At 43.5% G+C, this 24,330-nt stretch overlaps 1 protein-coding gene across 3 annotated transcripts in view; it reads right to left on the bottom strand.

Annotated features, from left to right (window-relative positions):
• Nucleotides 1-3,196: 3,196 nt before the first annotated feature.
• Nucleotides 3,197-24,330, bottom strand: part of Stxbp6 (syntaxin binding protein 6) — a 209,515-nt gene continuing 188,381 nt past the window's right edge. For all 3 annotated transcript variants that reach the window (XM_075947672.1, XM_075947674.1, XM_075947673.1), the window contains 2 exons: nt 11,501-11,658; nt 3,197-6,360 (listed from right to left, as the gene is read on the bottom strand). In XM_075947672.1, the coding sequence (XP_075803787.1) occupies nt 6,337-6,360; nt 11,501-11,658 (182 nt within the window). In that variant the 3' untranslated portion in view covers nt 3,197-6,336. The remainder of the gene's footprint in view (nt 6,361-11,500; nt 11,659-24,330) is intronic.

The raw sequence follows: 24,330 nt of genomic DNA, 5'->3' as shown, positions 1-24,330 counted from the left end.
TTGTATACCATAGTCCATAGTAACCATGGGATGGGCCATGGGATGGGACAGACTTTTGGTGTAGTCACTCTGAAGTCCTATGAAGTCTAGTCATGACTCAGCAAACAGAAAGAACTCTGACAGAAAACTTGAAGAGAAGGCATGTTCCATAGCACTTCCTCTGAGGCAAACTTCCACTGTGGAGGTGGGCAGACGCAGGGTGTTCTGAAGTGATGTGAAGTATTCAATCAGAATAACGATCTCCTGCCTAGAAAAGGAAGAGGCCAGCTGAGCTTCCTGGAAGAGTAGAGCCACCTGGAAAGGACCGTTTCCAACCTGACCAGCTGCCTTCAGGTTGGGTAGGGAGCTCCAGGTCTCCAGCTTTGGTGAGCTGTCACCTGTTCTGGAGTGGACTTTGGTGACGAGGCTTCCTGGGAGTCTTTTCTGCTCCTGGAAGTAATTTCTCACATATATGCTCATAAATAAGACCAAGGAGACCCATGACTCACCACATTGGGCTTTGATAGTATCCTTACTTTGGACTTTCCGAGGTCCTCTATCTGGGGTGAGCAGACATTCGCTCCCATCTCCCCAGGAAAATGCCATATGGGGAGGCAGGGGGAATGAAAACAGGATTTGAGAAATCCAGAGGTTTCAGATGAGGCTCAAATGTGAAGATATGAGAGTCAAGGCAAAAGACTAACCCACCAGCAACACAGTGCAAGTACACTGTATACTGAATATTCTTGGCAGCTTTTATTTGCTGGTTTAAATCTAGTCAGCATCTGGGAAAAGCAGGTGCCCACCATCTGGGTCCTGATGGAGCTATTTATTTATTTATTAGAAACAGGCAAGATTATCAGGGATAGCAAAACAGCAAATTTAAAAGTAAACATGAACATTCTAAGAAAACCACAATTGGCTGTAACAGGCAGTCGGGGGTGAAGGAAATGGCTGTGACCCGTGGTGAGTACGCACTTTGCTGTCAGGTGACCCTTAGCAAGGCTGCGCTGAAGAAGGGACTAAGCAGACCTACCAGAAGGGTAGGGACAGAAGAGACATTTGGCGACGGTTTGAAGGTAACTTCTGCATTAGGAAGGCTTCTCACATACAATAATTACATGCTCCTATGGTTTGGATTTATAATGTGTTCAAAAGTTCTGCCTGGTGAACATTGGTCCATCATCATTCCAAGGCTACTGGGAGGAGGCCAAGGGGGGATTTTCAAGTTATTGAAACTGCCCTCTTAAGGTCTGTGGGACCTAGACTTTCATCTACTTTTCATTTTTGGGCCACAAGGTGACCAGTTTTGCACCACTGTGCTGTACTGTGACATAACCGCGACCCAAAGGCACCGTGTCTGCACCGTCACAGAATGGACCGGCTCTTGACAATTACTAGCCATGGAAACAGAGTGACTGCACCATTTCTTGTCAAGTAGAACGTAGAAACAACTTCCGAATTTCTAACAAGAGCCGAGGACAGCCTTCCTTGGGAGCACCTTGCTGGTGAGTCAGCGTTCTCATTCTGAGCTGAGCGAGACTCACCCGTGGGCACGTGTGGGATTTGAACTCGTTACTATGCAGAGTTCGGGCCATCGCTGACGTCCTCAAGCATCTCATTGCATTCTGCTCATGTTCACCCCACTGCCCTCTCACCCTTTCCTTCTCCACATATACACGTGGTAAATCGGGTTCCACATGAAAGAAAGCATGCAATATCCGTCTGTTTTTTCATGGCCTTGTTTTCCCCTCCTTGTAACCCCTTCCTCCCACACATAAGCTCCTCTCTACGTCCAGTTCCTGTATATACACGAAAGTCCAGATTCCACAGCGGAGAGAAGTGCTGACCAGTTAGGCACGTGTCCTTGATCCTTGCCATGCAGGTCTTCGTCTTTTTTTTTTTTTTAAATGGCCCATCTGCAGCATTTCTAGTATCACTAGTGACTGCAAGTTCCCTCTCCAAATGAAGCGACCTCTGTGGGTTTTCTGGGAGCTCAGCACAGCTCTTTCCTAAACATGGCCAGCAGGGCTGTGTGTGTGTGTGTGTGTGTGTGTGTGTGTGTGTGTGTGTGTGAGAGAGAGAGAGAGAGAGAGAGAGAGAGAGAGAGAGAGAGAGAGAGAGAGCTTACATCCGCCTGCCACCTATGCTATCCTGTGCCAGTGAGAGGCACTGGGATTATCAATAAGAAATCCACTTATTTGAATTTTGGTTCAAAATACCGCAAGGAAATTCCCCATCGCCCTTCTTCTCATTTCCATCTTTCCCCATCTCAAATTGCTTATCTATACAGATAAGATTTTTAAGACATCAAATTATTTTTCTTGGTGTGGTACTGCATACATTTGAGTATCTCAAACATGCGCGCGCGCGCACACACACACACACACACACATTTTTTAAAAGCACATTCCTGGTGGTAACAGAGGGAAAATTGCCAATTAATTAAAGTCATTATCAATTTATCGTATTAATTCTCTCAAAATTTGAGTTGCTGAATTTGAGTTGTTATCAGTTGGTATAACTGAGAACAAATAAAATAATTTTAACAATATAATAATCTTCTAAGGTCAACCAGGTAAGCTGTAATGCTGTTCACAAAAGAAAGTGTCTTTAGGTGCACCATTATCTTATCTCGAAGTTCTCATTTAACCAAACTCTTCCACCATTGATTCTTCATGGAGCAGTGGAGAGCACAGTCTCTGAGTCTACGTCCTTTCCTGTGTGTGCCTGCCAGAAATGGCCCTTTTGCTGACAAAGTTACGCAGGCCACTTCCCTTGAAAAACCAATGGAGTGACATTTGCTTTGCCACAGAAATAAGTGTGCGAGTGGACACGATCTGATCTAGTCTACCTTACCATCTGACGGAGCAGAGAACTGGTCTGTTGAGTCATGGAACACGCTGAGAGAAACTGTTAAACTGAGCACATATTACTGATACCGGCATGAGAACATGCAGTGATCAGCCTAACTGCTACATTCACAAAGATGGACACAAGGCCCCTCTCTCACTGAATACCGGGCACGCTCTTCACTGAGCTTAGCTCCTCCATCTTCTACACTTCAAGCTTTCCCATAATGCCACCACCATCATGCCGTTCTCAGTGCTTAGGTCTCCTGCAGGCACGCAGGCTTCCCCACCAGCATGGCAGGGGTGATGGTGCTCCCCTGCTCGGTGGGGTTTCACAGGTTTCCCAAATAACTGAGAGAAGAAACTTTCACCAGAGTTAAAATATTTAATGACAAACTTGGAGTAGCTGTAATTGCGAACCAACAGAACAGCTGTTACTTGTCTCCGAATGAAACGCAAAGGGGGCTCAATGTCAGAGAGAATTTCTGAGGAACCAAGAACACACGTTAACAGCATCACAATTCTGAAAGTTAGGGGTGAAACCTATCTCAACTAGTTTCTCTTATTTAGGGAACTCTGCAAATGTTTCTACAGAAATGCATAACCTTTTTCTACTCACAATAGGATAAGACAGATTTCACTATAATTTTAAGTCTAACACGTAAGCTTACTTTTATCGGACCTTAAAAAAAAGTGAACTACTGATCTTGTTACATTTTACAAATACATTCTTTAGGATGAAACATCAACCTGAATAACTGCATAGCTCCTGTACATAGAGATCTGACCACTCCAGTGAAGAACTCAACGGCTGTACTCCAGGAGGAAGGGGAAACACTGGCCAGCTCCTTTTCTCTATGCGTCGTCAGTTGGATGTGCAAAGTCCTTCAGAGAAAGACTGCATTTCCATATTCACAGTGAAAAGCAGAAATCTAATAAGCACTGTGAATCTTCCAGCAAGCTCAAACAAATGGGTTGGGCCCAGATGACAGGAGTCCCTTGAACAAATTTCAGTGGGTTAGACTGCATTAGTATTTGCTATTGCAGCACCTGCTACGAAAGGGTAGTGAGAATTTCCCATGTGCTGTCGGGGGCTTCTCCACATGAGGCTGGACGGCTGACCGTTGAAGAGGGGCGGCAACAGCTGTTAGAGACCCGCCTCTGGTGGAGGACAAGCAGATGAAGACCATGGTGAAGGCCTGGATGCTGACTCATCAGTAGACGCAGCTAACGTAACTCCCGGTGAGCTTCTCTTCTAGTTCAGGCTGTTTCTAACAAGACTTGGGCCTAGTGTGATCCACAGGAAGAACGGAAGGAGGGCAGGGAAGGGCACTTACAAGAAGTAAAAGGAACTCTAAGAATTAGGCTGAGGAGGAAGATTCAGCTTTCACAGTATGCATATGGCCCACCCTCTGCCCCTTCTGAATCAGCTGCTCCAAAGCAGACAACGAATTTTGTTCTTGAGTGGTGTGGGGAAGTAAGACCACCCCTCTCAACTATGTACGCTAACTCTCTGAAACGAGAATCCAGTTTTGGAAGATGAGTATGTGTGTTTTCTGAGCTAAAGTCTGCAGATGAAACCTATCTAGAGTGGTATGTGGGGGCTTTTTATTTTTATTGTTTTAGAAATCAGATAGTTCCAGTAATCAGTGGATTGCATGTTCCCGGCTTCTTTAGAATGTTAAGACACCTAAAGAAAAGTATAAGGTATAGTAAACATTCCTAGACCACAGTAGACATTTTTCCAGTATGTTCTTCAACTGGACTATCTGCCCGAGAGAATTATTTGCCGCAAATTCCATCCTCCTGACCTCATACCTGTGACATTCCATGAACCATGTGCTCTTTCCCTGGGATGTGTTATTAGCAGAACTTACACTATTTAACATTAGTAACCTAAAGTCATCTTATGCCGCTGCCTCAGAGGCTACATCACACACAAACAGGGTGGATACAAAAGAACGAATGGGTCCTAAGACCCAGGCAGCTGAAAACTCCATGCATTGCAGTGAGTGTCTGACATGTGTTGCTTGCCTCGTTGCTTTACGAGGAACAAGCACAGATTGTTGTTTTTTATATATTTAGTTTTTAATCCTCCAGAAAACAGAGCGTCCACAGTCTAAGTGCAGTAAATCCTGAGCAACATCGAATCCAAAGGTACGGAAGCGATTCTGTTCATTGTGACAGCAACAGAAAGGCTGGTAGCCATGCTGTCTGGACCAGAACAGGCAGGTTCAAATGGACACATATGCAATCTGGCACGAAGCACATGTTAAACGACACAAAATAAACCAAACACAAAACCAATATCCAAACCTCCAAAACCCAGATACCAAGAAATTTGGGGTCCTTTCCGAAGGCTACTGTGAGAGTACCTCTAACATTGGGCATAGCTTTGCAAAAGGAGAAAAAAAAAGTAGCATCTTTTCACATTATGATTTACACAGACTTTTATCTAGACAAGTTATTTATTATTATTATTGTTTTTGTGTTTGTGTTTTATGAGGTGTGTCACCACACATGTATGGATGTCAGAGGTCAACTCTGTGGCATCCAGTCACCAGGTTTATGGTATAAACACCTCATCTACTGTGCTACCTCACTGAGCCTAGATACATTGTTTTTTTGTTAGAAATATAACCACCTCCAAGTCAGATACTATAATTTGAGAGAATGACAAAAGAGAGAAACATCCATAAGACATGGAGCTTTTAAAGGAGGGTTTTTCTTAAAGGTCTGTACACCCAAATTTTTACCCTTCGTGTGAAAATTCCTACTAATCAGACTGGAAAAGAAGGAGCGGAAATGTTTATGCTTCAGCCCAGAAAGTAGATTTCTATTTGTGGTTCCGACTTGTTTCGTGAATGCTAGTGATGGCTCATGCAAAAAGATGAAGACGCAATGAAGAGCAAACCCAATGCCGCTCCTCTTCCTGATAAGCGTGTTTTCTGCAGCACAGACTTAAATCCCAGGATACTGAATTTTAATTTTGCTCTTCAGATGAAGAGAGCCAGGAATGTAAGTGAATCCACTGCTTGACTTTTAATTTTACCCAGGACCATCATCTGATGCCAGCATATTCAACTATTTTCTTGCTTAGTTTTCAAGGGTGAAAAGAAATTTTTTTTTTTTTGCTAGTTTAGACCTGGTTTATCATTTAGTCTGAATTTTATATTCAAGCTACAAAAAAATTTCCTTCAAAAGGAAAATACACACATACACACGCGCACGCACACACACACACAAAATGGAAAAATAAAGATGAAGTTGATGCTATTGCAGCGTTTCTTAGCAAGATAGCGAAATGTATGAACACAGCACATTTTCATTCATATTAACATCTGAAGATGAAAAGCCAAACCACTCAATGTCCAGATACTGGAAAAAACAATTAAACAGACAAAACAACAACAACAAAAAGAAAGAAGCAGCAGTCTGGAATTCTTGTAATCACGGCTGAGCAAACTTCCATTTTCTCTAGAGGTTCACCAGGAGAGGCAGCTTCTCAACACTTGTGCTTCATGGCAAGCTAAGGAGAGAGAGAGAGAGAGAGAGAGAAGGATGAGAACAGATGAGACCTTATTTACAGGGAGCTCTCCCTGCCTCTCCCTCCCACATCCAGGATGAGACGCATCACTGGACTCTATGTGTGGTGACGGCCACCATTCCAAGCCTCCCTGGATCCTGACAGATGTGCGCCGGAGACTGCACTTTGTCAGCCTTGCTGGTTTATGTGTCTGCTGGTGGAGGAGGCTATGCAGTGTTCTTTCGTCCCACTGCAGGAACAATGGAAACAAGATGCCCAGGGAGGACAGGGGACTCACCCTAGGGACAGGTGGGGTGCCTAGGTCACTGGTTCCGTCAGGAAGCAACACTCTTGAGATGTTAACATTTAAGTGTGAAAGCTCAACAGCATGCTAAGAGACAAACTAAAATCATCTCTATAATATGCATACTGAATTTTCAACCAGGCCCAAAGCTCCAGGCAATTAAATTGTGTTATTGAGTAGGGATGAAGAATAGACCTTAGCTTCTAATTAGTGGTGCTTGGCCTCATCCTGAAATACGTCAATAATCCATCTTTCTAGAAAAGCCTGGGGCAGTCACAATATCATCTTCTTGGTGGCTGAAAGAGAGAGGTTAGAACCCGGAGTTCCACTGGGAAAATAGTATCAATGTTGCTGCATGTGACAGAAGATGGCTAGACGCTGTCCTGGTATTCTGTGGTAGGAAAACCTCAGCTGAAAGCCTTGGTACCCCCGTATGGCACAGCCAGTGAAGACTTCCTCAGAACTGCTGGCTGCAGTAATGTTTAGTCAGCTGGCAGATGCAGAATTTGTGAGTTCTGAGTACACCCATTCTTCTATATTGAGTGCTAAAGCTTTTTTGTTGTTGTTGTTGTTGCTTCCAACAACTGTGGTGTTGCCTAATAATTCTTGACATTATTTAGTCAACAACACAGGGAAATGATAGCGGTAGGGCCCCACCTCAGACCTATCCCAGTCCTCAGTCACATTCTGGGCCCCTTACTGTCACCCTGCGTTTTTGTTCTGCCTCCAGTTTTCATGCATTATTTAGCAATGAAGTCCATCAAATAAACACAGAGCTGTTAAGTGTTGTGCGTAATGAATACGAACCATAAATATTTGATCAAGGCTACTGTCGTGGTATTTATTGAGCTCGTAACTCCCCACTAACGGGCTTGTGCCAGTTCACACAGTCACTCCTCATCAGGACGACTGGGCTGCTGCTCAGACCAGGCCCTGGCCACCTGTACTCTGCAGAAAGGCAATTGGATAGAACAATCTGCTACTTAGGTCTCATTGTGGTCTAAGTATTTGTGCCTTCCCAAAAGCCATGTCCTGAAATCTAACTGCCAGGAGAGGGTATTAGGAGGTGGGTTTGGAAGGAGGCTGGATCAGGATGCAGAGGTCTCAGGATAAACTAGAGACTCCGCTTTCACTATGATAGGACATTCTCGAAGAGGATCAGGAAGCAGACCCTCGCCAGGCATGGAATCAAGCATCTTGACCTCAGTCTTCTCTGTGAGAGATTCACTGTTTAGCAATTATCAGTTTGTTGTTTGTTTGTTTGTTAAGTAGCCTGAACAGACTCATAATAGGTATTTGGGTAAGAAGTACCGATTCTCTGGCTTCCTTAAGTCTCTGGGAATGAAGAGCCTTAGAATTAAGGCAGAAAGATCAGTAGGACTAGACAAAATTAGGAAACTGAACTACACAACTTTGCTGGGAGACGCTGAGCTCCAAAGTCAAGAATACCTTGCCTTCTCACTGTTTCCCATGCCTGTAAAATGGCCCCAGGTGAACTCAGGTGCTGGAGTTCCTCATTTACAGCTTCCTCCTGGTTTCTATACTGAGTGCCTCACAGAAACCCCTTTTCATGATTTGTAACCTATTTTACAGAATGATAATTTTAAAGAATCCTTCTGGCCTGGAGAAACTGCAATGGAAGACAATGGAGAGAGACTGACATTTCCCCCTCCTAAAGACTATAATGCCTGTTGCCAGTCCCCCCCCCCCACACACACAAACGTGGGCTGGTCCAGAAAAGCCAGATCGGTGCTCTTTTCTGTGAGAAATGGCATTTGAGGGTGCCAACTGTGGGCAATGTTCTTGCCTGCTGATTCACACCCATGGTGGGCTGTCAAAACCTGGAAAACGCTGTGGCAACCTTGAGCTTTTGGGGGCAGGGGAAAGTGAGCAGAACAGCTTCTCTCATGAGCTGTTCTTTCTTGATGGCTGGACCCATGCCAAATCCACAGTTTAGGAAGGAATCACACTTCCTCAAGACAGGCCAACCAGAGCTGGGGTGAGGAGGGTGTCAGGACAAGAGAGAAGGATCTTGTCCCTCTCTGCTCTAGAGACGACCAGCACCTACACAATTTAGGGTTTAGTTGTATAAAAGTGACTGTCCACTCTTGCACCTGGGTCATTGCAGGGGTCCTGGAAAAAACTAGAAGACCAAAGCTTCTTTCCTACTGTAAGACAGGCCACACTTTCCACTGGACGCTGGTAGTCCCTAGAGGAACTGTCACCTGGGATGACTGTTCTCTGCCACGTGCACTGTGTCCTCCTCCTGTAAACATACCCCACTCTTCATGAGTCAACAGGCCACACGCGTCTCGGGGCGGGGGAGGGTAGAAGGCCTGGCTCCTCCTCTGAACCCTCTTCCCAGCAGCAGGCCTGGTTGGCGCTTGGCCAGTGAAATGGCATCTTCATGGTAAGCCTATACCAATGGGGACAAATCAGCAGTTCTTGCCCGTGGGAAAGCAGCCACACTTTATCTAAAGAGGTCAGCCTCCTCACTAGGAACGCAGACGAGGCTAGTGGCTCATAAGTGCATTTTCCCATTTTAGAAATCCGCAAGCCTAGCTCTGACACTGTCTTACGCTCCCTCACACACGTTCTCTCAGGAACTCTACAGTGTCTCTTCTCCCCTGGGAACACCTTCCAGAGGGACAACCAATTAAAACGCTAACTCTCTTGCCTAAGCCTTCTTCATTGAGACCAGGCACCTGTCCCTCATTGACAAAGCTGGAGACCCCCTTGCATTTGATTGAAGTCTCATCAACTTCTGGTCTCATAGGCTGCTGTAAGGACTGCTCTTGGCTCAGATACCGTATACTGCCTGCTGCCTTACCCTTTTGATTTTAATCACACAATTTTCATCTGTATTCTGTTTTTTTATTATATTGCTGTTTTAAAGTTTCTCAGTCATCTGTAATAATTCTCCAGCCTCATTACTGAGCTCATTATGTGACCAAATGGGACAGGCTCGGCAGAAGCTATGTCTATTGAAATAAATCATAAACAATTTAGATTTATGAGCATGCTCATCTCAGCACCCAAGGAGGTAGGTGCTGTTTTTAATTAGTTGCCTCTGCTTTACTGATGAGAAAACACGGGCTTTGAGAAATTTAGCCCTTGTCCAAGGTCACCCAGATGGTAAATGACAGTGCGGGGCTCAAACATAGGATGCTAACTACTATACCATGTCATTTCCCAACCATCCAGCAAACTTGGCCACAGTGTCAGGGAAACAGTTGCAGCGGCCAAGAACTTGGGTGTTTGTACAGCCCCTCCTGAGAGAGACGCCGATGTGGATGACATCCAGGTATTGTCTACCCCACATCAGGAAGAATACTTTCCCAGCTTCCTTGGTAACCTGGTTCATGGTTTAACCATTAGCCAGAAATGTTTTAGCAGAGCCTTATCAGTGCACCATTGATTTCTCAATTCTGTGGGAAGGCAGGAGAGATAATCGCCTGGACAACCCAGCCTTTGCAGACGTTGGGATTCCTTTGGCTTTCTCTTCCCCACCTCAACACGAGGAGTTTTCCTCCAGGATTCTACTGTCCGTTTCCCACTCAATAACAGGAGTTGTTTTTCGTATTAGAGCATCTGGGGACTGTCACATTTCCATGCCATCATTTCCTCTGTACTAGAAAGCCTTGGGGAAACACGCGTCCGAGTTTCCTCCTTCTGGAACAGCTCACAGGTGTGAGGTCCTGATTCCAGCTTGTCGGTCTACTTTCTCAAACAGACTTGGCTAGTTCTCCTTCAAGGAGCTCTGCCTGGGCTTCAGAGGCAGTGCACTAAGGGCACTAAGACACCACTGTCGCAGAGACAGTGTCACTGGGACGCTTAGGCAGTGATGTGTAAAGGGGACCACGCAGGAAAGGCAGCATAAACACCCAGCAGGAGCCAGTCTCCTGTGTGAGGCCTGGAGAGGCATCTTCTGCCCCAGTGGAATATATCTTTCCCTTTGCTTCTTGGTTCTCCATTCCCGATTCCTCAGCAGAAGCTGCATATTCCATTGAGGCAAATTGAATTATTCTCCCTCAAAGATCAGCTCAAAACTATCTGAAGGCCCTGATCATGAGCCTGACAGGCCAATATGTCACCAGTAGAAATGGTTTCCGGAAACTTAAATCCAAATCACCAGCTAGAGATGAACCACTCTTTGATATGAAGTACACGCATGGTAATACATCTCCCTTATCACCTGAGCAGGATGGCCTTAGATAGGAGCTGCCAGTAAGTACACAGTCCTGCGTTCTTCTAAGAGGCGGTTCTCAGCAAAAGGGGTACCATCCTCAGAGGTCAGGGCCAGTGGATAATCTTGGTACCACCTGTGCTCAGAATTAGAGATCCAGACTATAGGTCTTGAATTAACACCCAGCCACTTCCAGAGTGGAAACCAGCCTTGAGGCCAGGGCTTGCTTTACGTCTGTTGAAGATCTAACAACACACAGTGACAGATACAGAATGAGAAAGGGGCAGACTGGGAAAGACACCCAAGAAGACTAAGGGCCCCACTGTTTTTTCGATCGTGGCCAAGGACAGGGCTATATCCTGAGTCCTGATCCCATTTCTCTCTTTTCCTGTGACCTGACTTGGATCCTGATTTTTGGGACAGTAATTAAAGATTTTCCCTGTTGCCTGAAATACCTAAAAGCAAAGGTCACAGAACGAGATGAGGATATTAGAAACAAGATGGTGACCACAAAAGCTAGGCACAAGGAGAAAAAGGCTAGACTCTAGTAATCATGGAATCAAATGGGACCTGATTTTCTCTCTTGCCGTAGGAAGTTTCTCGGCACTATGACCTCTTATAACCCAGCATGGGCACCCTCTCCGCTGGCTCACCTTGTGTGCGGTTTCTGCAAACTGCTGGGCACTGTTCTTCATGTCCTCTGTCTTCTCCTCAGCCCGGCCTAACCGCTCCCCACGCTCATTCAAGGCCTGGCTTGCCTTCTGTACTGCACTGGTCACACTGTCAGCTGCTGAATGGAGGATGCTGTTTCCTGGAAGAATTGCAAGAGTGTCAAGAGTTGGCTTGTCTAGCCACAGTGACAGATTCCCACACTATGGAAAGGCCAAAGTCCCAGCAGCTGAACACAGTTAACTTGGTAGCAAGGGCCTTACCTGCTCAGCACCTCAGTGCCTTATTTATATTTTGAGACAAGTATCTCACTCTGTAGTTTAAGCTAGCCTGGGAGTTCATCTTTCTGCCTCTGTCCCAAATCCAAAGTGCTGGGATTCCATGCTCAATAAAGCCTGTGGGAGGGTTTTTGTTTGTCATCTTCCAGGCCTAAGGACTGAACTCAGGGCCTTGTGAATGCAAGGCAAAACCTCCCCCACTGGCTGTATCTTAGCTTCACAGTTTGTTTTGACTTGAAGCTTAAGTTCAATAATCACAGTAAAATTTGGGCCATAGGGATTTCCTAGATATAATGTTCTATATCCCTTCCTCTTTATGTTATCCCTTTACCTAGCCAGTAAGCCACACTCCCCAGCATGTGGCTAAGGTGATATCATGGCTTTCAACCTCCAGGCCTGTGCTATGGCAGTGATGTTTAGGCTTCCTTGTGTGAGCTCTAGATTATGACAAACACCTGCAGCACTCTATGCTGCGTGCAGGTAGGAAACCATTTCAGAAACTGGCAAATAAAGAAATCTGGCATTTGCAAATTCAGGAATGACACCAGAGAAAGTAGAAGCCAATGGCATCACAAAAGGTCACACATCCTTGATACTCCAACTTGCCAAGACAGGGAGCACAACTTGGTGAAGGACTTCCAGGTCCGTTAGCCATGGGGGACAAGCACATTGCCAAATGACAACCCCAGGAAAAATTATACCTCTGTCTTGTTAACATCGAATCGAAGATATTTAATGGCATTTTATACAATAGCTTTATGTCTTTGAATAAGTTGATTACATCATTTTACTGGATGCTTCTAGCCACAAATAGCTTTTTAATAGAAACGTAGAAATGTAATTTTCACTAGTTTTGGCTACAGAGGCTTCCTAATTTCTCCTTTGTGGGAACACTTTGCAGCTTGTGGGAAAGAATCTCAGGCAAAGAATGCCTGGTCCAGAGGCAGCACTGAAGGAGCCACTTTCTACTTTTCAAGGATTTAATACCCACTTAAGAAGAGGGGATTAGGGTTAACTAACATTACCAGTTGTAGCCAGCATCACATTCCCCCCTCTCCATACACACACACACACACACACACACACACACACACACACACACACATATTCTAGATACATATTATATATGTAGACCGTGAACACAGAACTAGGGAGATGGTATTGAGCACAGGGGAAAGTTGGGGACTTCGGAACAACTTAAGAGAAGAAATCTTGGTTTCAGTATGCTTTCATACGCTACCCATGACTACAGTGGCAGTCTATATCCCAGTTATTAACACAGGATTTCACAAGCATAAAAGCATTTACCAAGATCACTTCATTTGTTCAAAATTCTGAGGCAGCAGACAGGACAAGCGGAAAAGCTTGCATATGGTCATCACACCAGAAAGTGACATGGTTATTACCGAGGGGCTTCTGTGTGTGGATGGCCCTATCCTTTCCCACAGACATGATGTAGCAATCCTGTGATGGAAATGTGGGCAGACTGGCATACAGGTGCAGGTGTGAGCCGGTATAAGCTTTGGCAGGTGTGTGTTTTGGTAGGTTATTTCCCCGGATGATTCCAGACTGCTTCTGCCCTAAAAGCGTTTTTCTTAGTAAATAATTACTGCTAATGTTACAAGGCAAGCCAAGTGACACAAAGAAAGGAAGAGGCCAGCCAGCAGGATGGACTAGGAAGATGGAGGAGAGAGTGAAAGCCTTCCTAATCTGTACCACAGATTCGCAACAAGAGGATTGAGAAAAGATGCGGCAGGAATCTGTAAGTCTCGGTGTGAACGCGTATATTGATTATCAACTTGACAGGTTGGGAGTCACTCAGAAGACACATTTCTGGGGATGTCTGTGGAAGCATTTCCAAAGAGGATGAACTAGGAAGTGAGACTTACCCCGAGAGTGGGCGGCACCGTCCTACAGGGTCAGACCCCAGACAGAATTAAAAAGGGGGATATAAGTGGAATACCAGCATTTCTGCTTTCTGACTGTGGAAGTCATGTGACCAACTGCCTCACACTCCCACTGCACCCACCCACTCTTCCCTATCTTCCCTGCCATGATGGCCTATACTCTTAAACTATGAAGAAAGAAAATATCCCCTTTCCCTTAAGTTGCTTCTTATTGTATATCTAACTACAGCAGTGAAGAACACAGGCTACGGAGACAGTTCAATCAGCAGTGTACTTGCTGCACAAGCAAGAGGACCTGAGCTTGATCCTCAGACTTTTGTAAAAATACCAGGTGTGGTGTCACATGCCACAGGACTAGTGGGTCCCTGGAACTCTCTGGACAGCTAGTCTAGCCAAATCAGAAGTATCTGATCCTGATGAAATACCCAGTCACAATAAATAAAGTAGAGGAGTTGAAAAGATAGCTGAGTGGTTAAGAGCACTCACTGCCCTTCTAGAGAAACCATGTTTGGTTGCCAGCACTGACATCAGGTAGTGTTCAAAGGCCCGCTAATCTAGATCGAGGGATCTTTTGCATCCGCGGATGTCTGCACACACATGGGGCACCCACACAGACAAACATATGCTCATGAGTAAAAGGAAATTTCAAAGCAAAATGAAACAGAGTGGAGAGCAATACAAGGAGAACACCCAAAGTTGACTTCTGGTCTACATGCATGCAAGCATGCACATGCATGTGTACATGCTCACCAGCATGCGTGTGTGCGTGCACACACACACACATAACTAATAGAGGAAGTTGGAATGCAGAAGAGGAACCATTGCTGTGATAAGTCTAACGACTGGATAGTGGGAGAAATATGAAAAAGTGGATTTGTGGCAAGAGAGGCCCTAGAAAGCCATTATGAGAATTTAAAGGAGTCATCCTGATGCAGCTTGTAAAAATAAAAATTCATCTGGAAGGAGAGCAACTGGACTGAGAATGTCCTTGATGAATTCCCTGCTAGAAAGTAGGCTCCAGGAAAAGTGCTCTTCTGGGTTCAGTTGCTAACGTGCACAGAGGAAACTACAGCTGTGGTATAAGGGGCCAGACTACTACCTTGGCATTTTTGCCAATATGATGCTGTCTTCAAAATGTAAGACTTTCAGGATCATAGGCTCCAGAATGCCACAGAGGCCAGGCAATGTGTGGCATGGTTGGATTCCCTCTAAGGACATGAGGCCATTGTGTGAAGCTGTAAGGATGAAGTACACATCACACTTGAAACCCCAAAAGATGCCAGGATTATGGGATGTCAGTCTCAGAAAGTTGCAGGCATAGAGTGGAACCAGACCAAGAGAGACTGTATGTGCTACAGCAGCAGAACCAGAGAGAAGTGGCTACCAAAGGTTGTGGAAGCCCATGTGATACCATGAACCCCAGAAGCCAGAGAATCAGTGGCAGAATTTGGAGTTTTTTCTACTCAGTCTGATATTTCCTAGATTGACTCTTATGGACCTTTTTATTGTGTTTTATTATTTTATTTTTTGAGGCAGGGTTTCCATGTCGCCTTGGTTTCCTGGTCTCTTTGTGGACTAGGTTGGCCTTGAACTCATGGAGACCGCCTCTGCCTCCCTCGTGCTGGGATTAAAGGTGTGTGCCACCTCTGCCATAGATCACTATGAACTTTTAATGGTTTTAATGTTTTAAGATTATGGGGATATTTTAAGATGAAATGATTACATTTTCACTATGAGATGGCCTTACATCTATGGGATAAGACATTAAGAGGTGTGTTTGGAGGGCAAGTTGACAAATGGTGTCCCTGTGATGGTTAATCTTAATTCTCAGTTTGCTGACAAAATTTAGTGTTGCTAAGAGATAGACTCTGGTTGTGTATATGAGGGTGTTTTCAGAGAGATGTGAATGTAGATGATACTATGCCTGGGCTGGGGTCCAGGGCTGAGTAAGATGAAAGTGGTTAGATCATCAGCATCCATCTCTCCTTTCTGACTGTAGATGCAGCATGGCCATCTGCCTCATGCTCCGCATGGCATAGCTAGAGTTGCCGTCCTGGCCACTTCTTTCCTGCTAGTAAAGATTGTGCTTCACATCTGAACCAGAAAACCTCTTCCTTAGTTTGCTTTGGTCAGTCATTTTGTCACAGCAATGAGAAAAGTCACTAACACATCTGGTTAAGAACAATTTATTACTAATTGAAGGGACTCTGGGAGTAACTGCAGTGAAATTCAAAGGACATATAATCACCATATTTTCCCAGTTGTAATAGAACCATATCACTTCCTAAGATACATACACTTATGAATTTGGACTGAATCTCCTATGCATAAGCCACATTACTTCTATGTCAGGATTTTTTTGGGATGAATCTTGTACGTGACGTTAGGTAATGCTACATCCAGTTTCTTATAGCTGCTGTAGAAGGAAACACATTGTGTAACTAAAATGGAACCAAATGCTGCACTCGTTGTTTACAGGTGACATTGATGACCACTGCCAATAGGAAACCCACCTTCGGTTATTTTCAGGAATAAGAATGAATCTGAAAAAATCTTTCAGTTGAAATGACCTCTCCCAGTTTCAATGCTGCCCGCATTGGAAGGGCCTGGTAACTCCTCTCACCTACTGGGCTCGCTATGTCCTTCTAGGGTGCTTAACCAAGTGTAACCATGGTACGTAAACCATGTCAACCTCTTCTCATACTTCACATTTTCAGCCTCTTATGCACAACGTTTAGCTGGATCATGGATTTCTTGAGCATCCTCCTTCACTCTGTTGACCATTCCCTACATCTGTAATGATGCTTCTCTTTTGACTTAGATTGGTTCACTTGACTTCCTTCTTTCTGGAACCCTTACTTTTACTAATTTTAGGGCTCTGGCCTCTCCCTGTGGCAATATTATGCAGTTCAGTTTCAAGGGCCCAAATCTTCATCATTCATAAGGTAGCTCTCTGCGCTTGGACCCATGTACTTTCTTAGTGGACTCCAACTGAATGCCCCCAAATTACCTCAAATCCAATACGTCTACACCTGACCCTATAGTATTTTCTGTAGCATTCCTGATCTGTGAATGACTCCAGTATCTGTCCATCTTATCGCACCCGACAGAAGTCTAGGGGTTGTGTGTACACTCTCATGCTACCGTTACCCAACACAAGCAAAGACTGCGTTCCCGACCGCTGGCTACACTGTGCTCTTTCCATCCTCGTGCTCCTCACACAGAGGCCAAGTCTTTACTCTTTTCCTTTTTTTAATTACTCACTTGTCTTATAACTATTACCAAAGAAGTTGGTGGCTCAAATGGCATAAACTCTCTGAGGCTTTTAGTATACGCGGAAATTGCTCTTAGTAAACACTCAGAGTTACTGGCAGCAGGCACTGTTGAACTGATGCGATTGGTAGTCACCCTGATGTTACTGATCTGGTGTTCGGTTTCTTTACATTCAAAACGTGGTTCCTGCCATCTACCTCATTTGGCTGCTACAGAGGACATTATGATGGAGACAAAGGAGCTGTAGCAGTCAGTGCGGGTGCGTCACCCCACCTCCTCTCTAAGGAAGGCCACATAAGCCTTCCAGAGAAGTTTTAGAAAAAGGCAAAATTACATTTTCCCATCTTTTCCCCCTTAACCTGGGATAAATGTTTCTTAACTAATGAAAGATGATTCTTAAGTATCTATGTGTAGCTCAGCGTCTCGCTTAGGGGGAGATGAACACACATCCATTAAGTCAAGGCATGTGCTGTTAAATCTGGAAATGAAGCAATCTCCCGAGACAGCAAGAATCATAATTCTTCCTAAATAGACAGGAAGCATATTAATACCCAAATTTATTCAAGCCGTCTGAGAAGAAGCTGTCAACCACACCAAATAGAGTCAACCGCCATTTGAATTACAGACTCTGGAGGGCACAGGGAGACTGGTTTGGCTTCACTGATGTGATCTTCCCATCAGTTCCACTTGATGTCGTCTTAAAACAAACACATGTTAGCTCCCTTTGTGTTAAGTGATTTAAAGAACTGTGGGAGAGGAACATGAGATGAAGACTCATCATTGTATTCAGTCACCATTAGAACCAAATTAGAAGAGAGAACAAGGAAGGGGAATGGAGACCGAGGAAAGCACACAGAAAGTGATACATGAAGACAACGGAGAGAACAGAGTTTTTATAAGTACATAAATCATACCGATAGCTCAGACACCAACAGGAATTAACTGGATGATTGTAGACCTCAGCCTAAGTGCTGTTGGCTAAAATTTTAAATACTATATTGATTAAAGAGGTAATTGAAAAACCTCAATAGCTACTTCATCTATATATATATAATACATATATATTTTAAATATGCATTATTTATATTTTTTAGGAAATGAAGAAAATCATCTAGAAATAAATGATAGATAAATTATGTTCATCTAGATGAGAAAACAAATATGTTCAGCTAAGAAAACAAGTTCTTAAAAAGTTTTAAATTGTATTATTATTATTATTAGTGTATGTGTGTGTGTGTGTGTGTGCGCGCGCGCGTGTGTGTATGTGTCAAGTGACTGCAATTTCAGATGGAGGCCAGAAGAGGGCATCAGATCCTGCAAATCTGGAGTCATAAGCAGTTCTGAGCTACCTGATGCAGGTGCTGAGACCTTAACTAGGATCATCTGAAAAAGCTGTAAGAACTTTTAGCCACCAGGCCGTTGTTCTAGCCAGACTTTTAAAAATAGTTTTCCTTTGTTTGAACTATTTGGGTTCTCCAAAATGAAAACAAACAAACTAAAAAAAAAAAAAAAAAAAAAACCAAAGCAAAACACCTCACAGAAATTGGCAGGAAGATTTATTTTAATAAATCCGTTAGTATACCAAAAAATTAATACTCTCATATGCATGCTAAAACTGTTCCTTAATAATTTGTTCCCCAAGTAGAGTAAATGGCTTCTATTCAATTTTCACCTAGGAGATTAACTCTCTTAGCAAAACCACTTCTGCGGGTAAGGTTTAAGGTACAATTAAGTCTGGCTTGGTTTAGTAGCATACACACTGCTTTAAATGGACATTAATATGTGGGATTAATCTCCAATGCTTATCTTTCCTTCTTTTCTTCTTCCAGTCTACCTCTAGCACAACACAGTTTCCCGGAGACTTGGATTCTTGCCCGCTACTGAAAGTGCTCACTTCTACCTACATTGTCCTTTTCCTGTGATGAGAAGTTCCCCTCCTACTTTTCATTGGTCCTTCAGTCCCCTAGTACTTTAAGTCAGACTTAGCCATGTGATCTGCATTCAACATCTTAGAAGTGAATATAATTTAAGTGCCAAATAGGCTAGTTATTATCTATATGAAATGAGTAATGAGATGCAAAGACCTACTCGGAAAAATAAGTTGGTTCCTAATTCACAGACTCCATCAATTAAGTAAGGTTTAGAGCAATAACAAGGTCTTTTTACATTATATGGGCTAACCAAATAATACCACATCAGTGCATGCCAGTGTTGGAAGCCCTGAGTGCCCTCTTTAAGATGAAGGTTCTTCTAAAGGGCAAGTTTTACCTGTATTTTCGTGTTGATGACCACATATACAACATCTTTTAAAAACGGTGCTTATATCAAGCCTTTCTAAAAGAAAGAGTATTCACCCATGCTGGGGCCAGATGCAATATGAATGTGAGCCAATCATCAAACAGCTCTCATTTATGAATGTCTACAAGTCAAGAAGTACCTTGGTGAGGGTTCACTGTTCAAAAGAAGACATTCTGACCCTGATCTTACAGTTCCAGAAATAGGGAGTAGCCCAGAACAGCCTTTGTACTAACTCCAAACCTCTTCACCATTCTCTGTTTCCCAGTGTGGTTCTTTGGACTAAGAAAAATAAATGGCTCTCATAGGCCCATGCCTTCTGGGCCAGCTGTGGTAACGGGTGGTATCAGCTCTCTCTCACGAGGGGCAGAGGCAGCTCTCCTGCTGCAGTGTTCATCTGGGCCAGGGGCAGCTATCCTAGAAGGGAAGGGCTGGTCCCAGTGGCCTAGAATCACCCAGACCCACATCCTGGGCATTAGGTTAGTCTACCCTAACATCTTCCCCATTTATGACCCGCTGGAATGTGTGAAGGGGTTGTGTCTGTGGAAGGACAGCTGCAGGATCTCCATGATTTAGGGTACCAGCAGGATATTCGAGAGGCATTTCGGTGAGGGTCCAGCGATGGTGCTGTGCCCGAGGCCTTGAAACAGACCAAGGATCAAATGCAATGAACATTTGCGGGTGGGGCTGATTAGACAAATTGTATGATGTGTGACACACTGCAGTTCCCAATGCCAGGGTGCTGGAGAGAAGGGAAAGACGGAAGAGCAAGATGCTTTTTTGTTTGTTGGCTTGTTTTTAATTACATGGGTGGGTTTCCTTCAGAGGAGGGAGGCTGTGGTGGTGCGGGGGGATACCAGAGTGAGGAGGCAAGAGGGACTGGGGTGCATGATGTCAGATTCCCAAAGAATCAATAAAGAATTATGCTATAAAATATGTGGCCCAAAGAAAGCAAAATGCCATGTCAAAATAGCTATAAAATACAATCTAATCAGGATCTTTCTTGCCGAATTTTAGATAACCCTTCATTATGCAAGCCACACATTTAAATGAGGTAAGCATGGGGGCAAAGTATGGTGTGCAATTTCTCAAACAGAGTTGCTTGTGGGATCCTCCTGGACAGTGTGCTGAAGCAGAACTCGTGCTGGAAAGCGCTGCAAGGAACAAGACTCACTCCTAAGTTAAAGGGAAAAGGCTGTGAATCTGGGCTGTCGCCATCAATTTCATAACGGACAGACAAGTCATGTAATTATATTCAAAGGCCTTGCTTTATAGAGGCAGTAAAACAGATATAGCACACTGAGTGGCAGTTCTGGAATTATCTTTTGTTTCAGTTTGGTGGCTAATTTCAGGGACCATGAAACTTGCAAGTTGCCTGGAGCTGGATGACTCAGAAAAATGGACTCCGAATCCAGGAATACTTTGTAAACCCATAAATTTCAAAGCCTACTTGCAAGAGGCCCTGGGATCTTTTGATGGAGTTAGTAAAGAAGAAACTGGCCCGTTCTACTAAATGCATGTCCCCTGTTGGCTATGTCAAGGTAATTCAGCGAAACCCTTAAGACTAGGGGAAAAAGCCCTCCGCTCTCCACTTTTCTCCTTATCTCATATGTAAATATGACTTCATAATTCAATTCCAGCATGCTCATTGACAAAACATTTAGGATTTTATTCATGTCCCTTTCAACACTTACCTTTATCAAATCAATACCTTTATCAAAAATTGAGTCTTGGTTCCTAGGGACTTGTTCATATGAGCTATGGTGTATGAGAACAGTGAGTGCAAGCCCACATCTGCTGGTTCAGTTTAGAGGGTCAGGCTCTCAAAAGGGTGACACTTCACAAGTGCCCCGTATGACCACACTCGTTTTGAGGTTTAAAAACTTAAGAGACTCTCAACAAGAAAAAGGGATTATGCCTTTTGTCTCTTTCGTTAAGTCTGGTAAGGATCAAGTTATGTCATGCAGGTCTTTGATCTTAATAGAGGAGTAAGGTAGTGGCTTTTATTTTACGAACTACAATATCAAGAGCACATAATATGAAATACCTTTACCTAATGCTGTAGGCTATAAAGCAAATTCAGTTCAATGTGTACAGTCTGCTACATCCTAGCCATGCAACACCGAACAAGTTACCTTCCCCTCTGTGCTGCAGTTTAGTTACTCTATCATGAGGTCAGTATGGTACCTATCCCCCAAGAATGTATGGTGGAAGCTTTCTCCAAGTACGAGGTACAAGTGGTGTAAGCTGCAGATAGTCAACCATCAGTATTAACAAAATAACCTGGCATGAAAATCTTTCTGCTAGGTTTCCCACCTCAGCTCATCTCTCACTTCACATTCCCACCGTTGTGACCAGCCTTCTGTGGTTCTCTCTCTCGAATTTTCCTCAGCATTTGGAACACTCAGTGTGATCCTTCTGACTGACTATATGATGATTCTTCTCTCAGGTGTGGGAAGATTCTCAGTAGGTAAGGGCACTTGGTATTCAAACATGAGAACCTGAGTTTGGGCCATGACATACACATAAAGACCCAAGTGTGGCTGCTCACCCCTTTAACACCAGAGTTGGGGATGAAGGCAGACACAGAAAGATTGCTGGACAGACAACCTAGCTGAGAAATGGTTAGCTCTGGGTTCAGGGAGGGAGCCTGTCTGAAAGAAATATGGCAGAGAGTAAAAGAAATAAGGCAGGACACCTTGTTCTCCTTTGGTTGCTACACTTGTGCATAGGTTTGTGCAAGCCTGGCCACTGGATAACAAATTCGTTGACTGGTCATTCTTTTATTTTGCTTCTAGAATAACTTTTTTTTTTATTTCTACCACTCACATTGTTCTTTTTCTTGTTAGAGAAATAAAGCCAAAACACCTGGGCTTGATTCTGGCTCTGCTAAATTGCCATCTCTGATCTCAGATAAGTTACTCTGAGGTTATAATTTCTTATCAGTAGAAAGGGGATGAAAGTACCTGTTTCCCAGGGTCTATTATAAGAAGTAAAGGCAATATATACCTAGCAAATTGCTCACTACATATTCTGCAATTTACCTACCACACATAACCACACATAACCAGTCCTATGTGAATCGCATATCATAGCATTAACTTAATGGTTTATTTTTTGTCTTCTTCCTCTAACTGTACCATTCTGCCTGGATTCACAATGTTGTTCAGGCCAATATCTTTTATTGTAACCTCCATCATTCCACCTAAGTTTGGGACATTATACCTCAGAAGAGCACTTAGCTCTCCACTTACTTCTAGTTACTATGGAACCTTAGATGCTGTTCTGGCCCTATTAAACAACCACAGACAGCATCCTGCATGACTTCCCTCCCAATGCTTTTTAGGACTCCAGTACCTTGTTTCTTCACAAACAATGTGGGTCAGGCAACTTCTTGTTTCTATAATGTGCTGGCCCACACTCATGATATGACAGAGTCAGCAAGGGAGGCCCGTCTCTTGATCTAGTCCCAGGCTACTTACTTGCAGCCTGTCATGGTTCTCTGGCCTTTATAGATTGCCTCACTATTTTTTCCAGTTATTAAGTTGTTATAGTGTGTTACTATAGAGAAACACATGTAGTAAATGTGTCTCGAATGAAAAGCAAAGTGAATAAAAAGATAACAAGAAAAACCGTGTCTATCTTTGTTCCTAACCTTAGCAGTAGAGCATTCAGGTGATTTTTGGCAGCGTCAGTCCATCTTCAAATGCAGTTGGTAGTCGGGTTTTGGTGTCTATTAGTTTTATGCTAGGAGAAAGGGAAGTTCTTTGAAAAGTAGATTCTGTGAGTTGGGGCAAGAAACACTCAAATACTTCTGAAGCATGTTATTGCCAGACATTGAGAATGCTTTCCAATGGAAGGTGTAGTACTGAAATAAAAAGCTAGTTTAATGTGGATTCCTCTAGGCAAGCTGTGATATTTAGAATTCCAACAGTAATAAAAGTTATAGCAATGATATAATTATACTAGCTTTATCTAAAAATCTCCATAACATTTTAATGCTAATAAGACAAAGAGTTCATATAAAATATATACTAATGATGCTTATACAAAATAAAACTGGATGCTTCATTTATTTGATTCATTTTATTTAGCAACAGATAATTTAATATTTGGTTATTTCATTCCTTTAACTATTTCTCTGTATAAAAGAATATTTATCCTGGTTGGTTTTTAACATGACACAAAGCTAGATTTATATGGGAAAAGGAACCTCAATTGAGAAAAACACCTCCTACAGAGATAGTCTGTAGGCAAGACTTTGTAGGGCATTCTTTGGATAATGATAGATGTGGGAGGGGCCAGTTCATTGGTGGTACCACCCTAGGCAAGCAGTCTTGGGTTGTATAAGAAAGGAGGCTGCGCAAGCCCATAAGCAACATCCCTTCGAGGCTTCTGCCTTAGTTCCTGTGTTCCTTCCCTGATTTCCTTCAATGAAGGACTACAAGCTATATGGTGAAATAAGTCCTTTCCTCACTAAATTGCTTTTCGTCATGGTTTTTATCACAGCTGTAGAAAACAAAGAAAGACAACGTGTATTTGTCTGAATTTGTGTGGATAGCAATGGAAAAATACAGCAAATATAGAAAGCCAACGTGTTTCAGGAAGAGTAGAAACTATTACAGTGAAGGGCTGACAATAAATTTAATGATAAAATATAACTGCTAACCAGAGTGACAGTGGATATTCCAAAGTCAGACTGTTCTTGTTTTTTCATTTATTTTTGAGATTATAATTTATTCACATAATTTCACTCTTCCCTTTCTGATGTGGGAGTGTCATATATTAATCTCTTGATTTCATTGGTTAATTAATAAAGAAACTGCTTGGCCTGATAGGTTAGAACATAGGTGGGTGGAGTAAACAGAACAGAATGCTGGGAGGAAGAGGAAATGAGGCAGACGCCATGCCGCTCCTCTCCAGGGGCAGACGCAATGAAGCAAACCGCCAGGTCAGACATGCTGAATCTTTCCCAGTAAGGCTGGTGCTACACAGATTACTAAATATGGGCTAAGCAAGATATGAGAGTTAGCCGGGCAGAGGCTAGATATAATGGGCCAG

Source organism: Microtus pennsylvanicus, chromosome 14 (assembly GCF_037038515.1).
Source record: "Microtus pennsylvanicus isolate mMicPen1 chromosome 14, mMicPen1.hap1, whole genome shotgun sequence".
NCBI lineage: Eukaryota > Metazoa > Chordata > Mammalia > Rodentia > Cricetidae > Microtus > Microtus pennsylvanicus.
Note: the sequence above shows the minus strand (reverse complement) of the source record. Positions and strands in the feature narration are given on the sequence as shown.